General features: G+C 43.1%; 1 protein-coding gene across 1 annotated transcript in view; it reads left to right on the top strand.

The window, feature by feature from the left end:
* XPO1 (exportin 1) overlaps window positions 1-9,098 on the top strand; it is a 62,728-nt gene that overhangs the window by 30,100 nt on the left and 23,530 nt on the right. Inside the window, exons 5-7 of the mRNA XM_023228270.2 lie at window positions 5,714-5,775; window positions 5,997-6,041; window positions 8,142-8,323. Of these exons, the coding sequence (XP_023084038.1) occupies window positions 5,714-5,775; window positions 5,997-6,041; window positions 8,142-8,323 (289 nt within the window). The remainder of the gene's footprint in view (window positions 1-5,713; window positions 5,776-5,996; window positions 6,042-8,141; window positions 8,324-9,098) is intronic.

Genomic DNA, 9,098 nt, shown 5'->3' with positions numbered 1-9,098 from the left:
CCCCCCCCCCCCCCCCCCCCCCCCCAGGTTTAAGCACTTCTCCTGCCTCAGCCTCCCGAGTAGCTGGGACTGCAGGCATGAGCCACCATGCCGAGCTAATTTTTGTATTTTTAGCAGAGATGAGGTTTTGCCATGTTGGCCAGGCTGGTCTCGAACTCCTGGCCTTGTGATCTGCCCACCTCAGCCTCCCAAAGTGCTGGGATTACAGGCTTGAGCCACTGTGCCTGCCTGCCTGTTTTGATTTTTTTTTTAAGAGACAGAGACCCCCTCTATTGCCCAGGCTGAAGTGCAGTGGCACAATCATAGCTCATTGTAACCTCAGTCTGAGCTATGGGTGATGGGTAGAATTCTGCCACAGCCCAAGTAGCTAGGAGTATAGGACGAACCACTGTGCCCAGCTAATTTTTTTATTTTTTGTGGAAATGGGGCCTTGCCATGTTGCCCAAGCTGGTCTCAAACTCGTTTCCTCAAACCCTCCTCCCATGCCATCCTTCCAGAGCTCTAGGATTACAGGTGTGAGCCATCATGCGTGACTTGTTTTTGATTTTTAGATCATTTTCTTCCTTTTTTTTTTTTTTTAAATGGAGTCTTCTTCTGTCACCCAAGCTGGAGTACAGTGGCGCGATCTTGGCTTACTGCAACCTCTGCCTCTTGGGTTCAAGCGATTCTCTTGCCTCAGTCTCCCCAAGTAGATGGGACTACAGGCACGTGCCACCACGCCCGGCTAATTTTTTTTTTTTGTTTTTTGTATTTCTAGTAGAGACGAGATTTCACCATGTTGGCCAGGCTGGTCTCAAACTCTTGACCTCAGGTAATCTGCCCATCTCGGTCTCCCACAGTGCTGGGATTACAGGTGTGAGCCACCGCGCCCAGCCTTCTTCACCTTTTATATCAAACTTTTTAAGGAAGAGCTTAGAAAGCCAATTTAAAGAAACTGAAATGTGTTATGTAAATGTCTGTTTTGCAACTGAGACACATTAATTTATTTAGCACAAAAAGTCAGAGACCAGTAATGGGTCATTTTCTGTCAAATCTCAAGCTGAGCTGTTTAAGTGCAGTTTACAATTGGATTGGTTGATTGGTTGGTTGGTTGGTTTTTTGTTTGTTTTTGTTTCTGTTTTGAGATGGAGTCTTGCTCTGTCGCCCAGACTGGAGTGCAGTGACACGATCTTGGCTCACTGTAACCTCCAGCTCCCGGGTTCAAGCGTTTGTCCTGCCTCAGCTTCCCAAGTAGCTGGGATTACAGGCATGAGCCACTGTTCCTGGCCTACAATTGGAATTTTTTGTTGTTGTTTTTGAGACGGAGTCTCGCTCTGTCACCCAGGCTTGATTGCAGTGGCACGATCTCAGCTCACTGCATTGTCCACTTCCTGGGTTCAAACGATTCTCATGTCTCAGCCTCCTGAGTAGCTGGGATTACAGGCGCGTGTCACCATGGCTGGCCAATTTTGTTGTATTTTTATTAGAGACAGAGTTTCACCATGTTGGCCAGGCTGGTCTAGAACTCCTGACCTCAAGTGATCTGCCTGCCTAGGCCTTCCAGAGTGTTGGGATTACAGGCGTGAGCCACTGCGCCCGGCTGGAGTGCTATTCTTAATTGAGCTGCTTTTATTTATTTATTTATTTATTTGGCAAGCCTTGAGGAAGGGATTTGGGGAATGAACAATGGTACTTGATCAAATAATCCTTGCACTAGGCAATCAGAGCTTCTAGGACCACTGTACCTGGCCATGGGGGTTTTATTGATAATAATCTATAAGGAACAAAAGGGTCAGTACTATCGGAATTATTGATTAGATGTAGCGAGCATTAAGTACATATGGAAAGTGGTTTGAAGTGAAATATTACTATAAGAGAATTGGCCAGGCGCAGTGCATGCTTGTAATCCCAGCACTTCGGGACGCCGAGGTAGGTGGATCAGCTGAAGTCAGGAGTTCGAGACAGACTGGCCAAAATGGTGAAACCCCATCTCTACTGAAAATACCAAAAAAAGCCAGGTGCAGTGGCTCACGCCTGTAATCCCAGCACTTTGGGATGCTGAGGCAGGATAATCGCTTAAACCCGGAAGGCAGAAATTGCAGTGAGCTGAGGTCACACCACTGCACTCCAGTCTGGGGGACGGAGTGAGGCTCTGTCTCCAAAAAAACAAATAAAAAAAAAGTAGCTGGATGTAGTGGCACGCACCTGTAGTCCAGGCTACTCAGGAGGCTGAAGCAGAAGAATCGCTTGAACCCGGAAGGCGGCCGTGTCAGTGAGCTGAGATCATGCCACTGCACTCCAGCCTAGATGACAGAGGGAGACTCCGTCTCAAAAAAAAAAGTAAGAATGTTGCATAGATTACCCAAGTTAATTCTTATAATTTAGTGTTCATTTAGAAGGAAAATTGATTTCCTACTTTTTGTTTTTAAAAGTAGTATTAGGCCGGGTATGGTGAGTCAGGTCTGTAATCCTAACATAAAATGTGGCCAAGGTAGGAGGATTGCTTGAGGTGTGGAGTTCAAGGCCAGCCCCAGCAACAGTGAGACCAGGAAGAATTAGCCAGGTATGGCGCTAAGCACCTGTGGTCCCAGCTACTCAGCTAGTTGAGGCAGGAGGATGACTTGAGCCCAGGAGTTCAAGCCTGCAGTCAGCTGTGATAGCACCACTGCATTCTAGTGTGGACAACAGAGCAAGACCCTGTCTCTAAAACAAAATGTAAAAAATGTATTTACCATTTCCCTATTCATTTTATGTATTTGTAGCATAAATGTTACCGTGCATATTGACACTTGACAGCATTAGATTTCTATTACATGTATTATGTTGCTTTACTGTATTAGTAATATTTTTTCGTAATTAGGAAAATCTTTCCATCATTACTTTTATTTTTTATTTTATTTTATTTTTTTATTTGAGACAGAGTCTCAGTCCGTCGCCGGGGCTGGAGTGCAGTGGCCGGATCTCAGCTCACTGCAAGCTCCGCCTCCCGGGTTCATGCCATTCTCTTGCCTCAGCCTCCGGAGTAGCTGGGACTACAGGCGCCCGCCACCTCGCCCGGCTAGATTTTTGTATTTTTTAGTAGAGACGGGGTTTCACCGTGTTAGCCAGGATGGTCTCGATCTCCTGACCTCGTGATCTACCCGTCTCAGCCTCCCAAAGTGCTGGGATTAGAGGCTTGAGCCACCGCGCCCGGCCTTCCATCATTACTTTTAACAGAAATTTTTTATATGGGGTATTGTGAGAAATGGCTAATTTTGTCATAGTTAGTAAAAATTATATAATTAAGTGCCAGTGAAGAACCATAGTTTGAAAGTGAATTTAATACATTAGCTCATAGTTACACAATCTCACAAGCATTTTGCTGCCTTCAAGTTGTCTGTTTCCTGCTAATTCTAATGACTAAATTTTGTATTTTCCTTCTCAACAAAAATTTCACTCAGTTCTATATATATGTTAGATGAGGCTTGGAACATACAGCTCTACAACCTTAAACTGCTTTTCCAAACATCTGAAAGCTATGAAAACAAAAAATCTTCATAATTTAACTGATTTGGTGACAAAGCCTAAATTGAACAGATGTGGGAGTATTTATAATTGTTAATGTTACATAGCAGGAAATAGTAATTTGTTCAATTAGGGTTGCTATTTCATATCCTTTTAGTGTTTCAGTATAGGTGTACCACACTACTTTTCCTTTAAAAATGTTCTAAGAATTTAATATTCTACAACACTCTTGAACCCTGTGATTTTGGAGAATGGAACCTATAGTAGATGCTCAGCAAATTCTACATGATGCAAATTAAAATCAAGGATATGAGTATGAGTATCATGTCTTAACTGTTTAAAGAGTAGGTTTTACTATGGAGAGATCCATAAGAGCATTTGAAATGAAAACTTTTTCCTAAACTTCCCTCTTTTTTAAAAAAACATTGTATGTGTGAAGTTAATGTTGTATTTCTAATATGAACTTAATGTTGCAATTAATATGTAGTGGAAAATAATAACACTTACATTGATTTTTGAGACAAGAGCTCGCTCTGTTGCCCAGGCTGGAGTGCAGTGGCACAATCTCAGCTCGCTGCAGCCTCCACCTCTAGGCCTCAAGCGATCCACCCACTTCATCCTCCCAAAGTGCTAGGATTATAAGAGTAAGCCACTGTGCCCAAGCCATCAATAAATTTTTATGGGTTAGAAGTTTGGGCCAGACATGGTGGCTCATACCTGTAATCCCAGCAGTCTGGGAGGCTGAAGCAGGCATATACTTGAGGTCAGGAGTTCCAGACCAGCCTGGCCAACGTGGTGAAAAAATGTCTCTACAAAAATACAAAAAGTAGCTGGGTGTGCCAGGCGCGGTGGCTCACGCCTATAATCCCAGCACTTCGGGAGGCCAAGGCGGGGGGATCACGAGGTCAGGAGATTGAGACCATCCTGGCTAACACAGTGAAACCCCATCTCTACTAAAAATACAAAAAATTAGCCAGGCGTGGTGGCAGGTGCCTGTAGTCCCAGCTACTCTGGAGGCTGCGGCAGGAGAGCGGCGTGAACCCAGGAGGCAGAGCTTTCAGTGAGCCAAGATCTCGCCACTGCACTCCAGCCTGGGCGACAGAGCGAGACTGTCTCCAAAAAAAAAAACAGTAGCTGGATGTGGTAATGCATGCCTGTAATCCCAGCTGCTCAGGATGCTGAGGCAGGACAATCGCTTGAACCTAGGAGGTGGAGGCGGAGGTTAGAGTGAGCCAGGAACACGCCTCTAATCCAGCCTGGGCAACAGAGCAAGACTGTCTCCAAAAAAAGAAAGAAAGGGCCGGGTGCAGTAGCTCACGCCTGTAATCCCAGCAATTTGGGAGGCTGAGGAGGGCGGATCACTTGAGGTCAGGAGTTCAAGATCGACCTGGCCAACATGGTGAAACCCTATCTCTTACTAAGAATACAAAAATTAGTCAGGCGTGGTGGTGGATGCCTGTACTCGGGAGCCTGAGGCAGGAGAATCACTTGAACCTGGGAGGCAGAGGTGGCAGTGAGCCAAGATTGTGCCACTGCACTCCAGCATGGGTGACATAGCAGGACTCCATCTCAAAAAAAAGACACATGAAACCAAATTATGATGAGAGAAACTGGAATAGCAGTTTGTTATAGGCTGGGCGTGTTGGCTTGCTCCTGTAATTTCAGCACAGAGGGAGGCCCAGGCAGGAGGATCACTTGAGCCTACGAGTTTAAGACCAACCTGGGCAACAATGCTAGATCCCATCTTTAAAAGTATGAATAGCACATTAAATTCATTGGATTTTTTTTTTTCTACGAGTCTCACTCTGTTGCCCAGGTTGAAGTACAATGACGTGATCTCTGCTCACTGCAACCTCTGCCTCCTGGATTCAAGTGATTCTCCTGCCTCAGCCTCCTGAGTAGCTGGGGTTACAGGTGCCCGCCACCACGCCCAGTTAATTTTTGTATTTTTAGTAGAGACAGGGTTTCACCATGTTGGTCAGGCTGGCCCTAAACTCCTGACCTCAGGTGATTCACCCACCTCAGCCTCCCAAAGAATTGCTGAGATTACAAGCGTGAGCCACTACGCCTGGCCGGAATTTTTTTTTTTAATGCCAGTACTGGTGATGGGATTAGAGTATATTAACTGATCTTACTTAGTCCCTCCATTCCCACATTAATTAGTTCTCAAAATTTATTTGCATGCTACAAAAAAGCTCAACAGTTTTATTATGTGCAATTTTTTTAATAGGAATAAAAAAATACGTTGTTGGCCTCATTATCAAGACGTCATCTGACCCAACTTGTGTAGAGGTAAGAGTTTATTTTGGAAATTATCGGGAGAGCATAAAATCATTTAGATATTGAGTCTTTGACTACAACCTAATTCTATCAAGACACATAGTCACACATATGGACAGTCAGTCATTTGCAGTAGACTGTAATCATTTGTTTCTTAGGAGGATTGTCTATGGTTATATTCTTATTTATTATACTTACCTCAGGCTCTCACTTAATCTTTTATTTTTCCTTAGAAAGAAAAGGTGTATATCGGAAAATTAAATATGATCCTTGTTCAGGTAAGCTTTAACTTAACTGTTTTCCTCAGAAGAATTATGCTTATTATTTGAACAAAATGTTTGACCTACTTAGGAAATAAAGTATACTAATATTTTGCAGAAGTAGTTATAGTATTCTTACAGTGTTAGGTGACCTACTGTCTAGTACTTGAATGTTAATTTGCTGTGGCAGGAATCATCAAGTAACGTTAAAGCCATCATTTATGTGGCTGCAGTGTGGACTGGAGTTTATGTTGAATTATTTTGTTTTCTTTTCTTTTTTTTTTTGGAAACTGTCTCACTCTGTTGCCCAGGCTGGAGTGCAGTGGCACGATCTCAGCTCACTGCTGTCTCTGCCTCCTGAGTGGCTGGAATTACAGGTGCCTGCCGCCGTGTTTGGCTAATTTTTTGTATTTTTAATAGAGACAGGGTTTCACCATGTTGTCCAGGCTGGTCTCAAACTCTTGACCTCAGGTGATCCACCCACCTCGACCTCCCAAAGTGCTGGGATTATAGGTGTGAGCCAGCACCCAGTCGGATTGTTTTTTAATTTTCTGATATGCCTGTGCATGTTCCTTTGCACGTTCTCTCTCTCAGTCCTTTGCTTTCCTTGTCCTTCTAATTGATTTCCATGCTTAGTCTTTAAACTATCTATGTAGACTACATTTATAATTTTTGTATTTATCTGTTTTCTATTTTTTTTTACAATTTTTTTTTCAGAGAACTCTGGTATGTGTGGGAGGAAAAAACAGTAATTTCTATTTAAATAAGATTTAGAAACATCCAAGTTTCTAAAAATTTTAGTGTATTCAGTAATTAACTCCAGCTTTTATTAAACTTTAGAGCTTTCTGTCAGCCCGTCTCTGATTGGGGAGAGGGAGGAGAGAATATAAAGAAGGTTAACATGTATTTTTATAATCTGGGAAATCCCTTGTGTGTGACATAAAGAGTCCAGCTTGCATACAAATATAATGCAGTTGATGAGGCTTTTGGTTAAAAGTTTTTTCAGGCCTGGATTGCAGTGCCTCCTTTCTTCTAACTTCATATATCCAAACCCTACTACATTTCAAGGCTCAAATTTCATCCAATAATAAACTGTCAACCTGTCACTTTTTACCACCAGTCATGAGTTAGGTCCTTGAATCTCCTAGGATAATTTCTTTTTTTCTTTTTTGAAACGGAGTGTCGCTCTGTCGCCCATGCTGGAGTGCAGTGGCGCCATCTTGGTACACTGCAACCTCCGCCTCCCAGGTTCAGCAATGCTCCTGCCTTGGCCTCCCGAGTAGCTGAGACTACAGACCTGCGCCACCACCCCCGGCTAATTTTTGTACTTTTAGTAGAGTCAGGGTTTCATCATGTTGACCAGGCTGTTCTTTTCTTTCTTTCTTTCTTTTTTCTGTTTTTTTTTTTTTTTTTTTTTTTTTTTTGAGACAGAATCTTGCCCTATTGCCCAGGCTGGAGTGCAGTGGCCTGATCTTGGCTCATCTTGGCTCACTGCAACCTCCGCCTCCAGGTTCAAGAGATTCTCCTGCCTCAGTCTCCTGAGCAGCTGGGATTACAGGTGCCCATCACCATGCCTCACTAATTTTTGTATTTTTAGTAGAGACAGGGTTTCACCATGTTGGCCAGGCTGGTCTTGAACTCCTGACCTCGTGATCCTCCCACGTCAGCCTCCCAAAGTGCTGGGATTACAGGCATGGGCCACCATGCCCTGCCTGGCCAGGCTGTTCTCAAACTCCTGGCCTCAAGTGATCCGCCCACCTTGGCTCCCCACAAAGTGCTGGGATTACAGGCGTGAGCAACCACACCTGGCCTCCTAGAATAATTTCTACATATCTCTCAGGCAGATATTAATGCACAGACCAATTAGACAGATTGGAACTTTCATTCGGATAATTGAAAAGGGTCCTGGGGTGATTTAAGATAAAAGACTTTATCTGTGTTTTGTTTTCTACCCAGTGTGGGGAAGAGGGTGGCACATTTCTTCCTTTAATAAAGGAGGAGAAAATGAAAAGTGGTTTATCCTTAGTCCTGCTTTTATCCATTACATAGTTTCTTTGAAGGTTATTTTATTTGCCTTTGAGAAATGAAGTGCTGTTAACATTTCGTGTCTTATTTTAGATACTGAAACAAGAATGGCCCAAACATTGGCCAACTTTTATCAGTGATATTGTTGGAGCAAGCAGGACCAGTGAAAGTCTCTGTCAAAATAATATGGTGATTCTTAAACTCTTGAGCGAAGAAGTATTTGATTTCTCTAGTGGACAGATAACCCAAGTCAAATCTAAGCATTTAAAAGACAGGCAAGTAATAATTATGTTTTAGAAGTCTAAAGTAATTTCTCAAACAATTTTCAGCAATTTGGACGTAAATTGTAGATATTTTAAGGAACTGTGATCAGTAATATGTTAAATTGCTTATAGTGGTTTTCAACTACAAATTAAGAAATAGTCCTAGACAGGGCCTAATAATTTGCCTCTGGAGGTTGAAAAGTGAATTATTCAAGATACACTTTAGGAATTGTTTTGTATGGTAACTAGTTAATAGGTTCTAAGCAAATGATTTGTGCCTAAACATACATATTAGTTATTTTATTTTGTTTTGAGACAAATCTTGCTCTGTTGCCTGGGGTGGAGTGCAGCGGCGCAATCTTGGCTCACCGCAAACCCCGCCTCCTGGGTTGAGGTGATTTTCTTGCCTCAGTCTCCCAAATAGCTGCAACTGCAGGTGGGTGCCACAGCGCCTGCCCTCAAATCAGTTATTATCTCTGCTTCTTGTCATTTCCCCAATTATTAACAATAGTGTTCTTTTTAAAACAAAACAAAACAAAAAACTAGATTTGCCTCTAATAGTAAGCAACCAGTATAAACTATAGGTACACTTCCATTAAGTTTTTTTTTTTTTTTTTTTTTTTTTTTTTTGAGACGGAGTCTCGCTCTGTCACCCAGGCTGGAGTGCAATGGCCGGATCTCAGCTCACTGCAAGCTCCGCCTCCCGGATTTACGCCATTCTCCTGCCTCAGCCTCCCGAGTAGCTGGGACTACAGGCGCCCGCCACCTCGCCCAGCTAGTTTTTTGT

The sequence above is a fragment of the Piliocolobus tephrosceles genome, chromosome 15 (genome assembly GCF_002776525.5).
Source record: "Piliocolobus tephrosceles isolate RC106 chromosome 15, ASM277652v3, whole genome shotgun sequence".
Taxonomy (NCBI): Eukaryota; Metazoa; Chordata; class Mammalia; order Primates; family Cercopithecidae; genus Piliocolobus; species Piliocolobus tephrosceles.
Note: the sequence above shows the minus strand (reverse complement) of the source record. Positions and strands in the feature narration are given on the sequence as shown.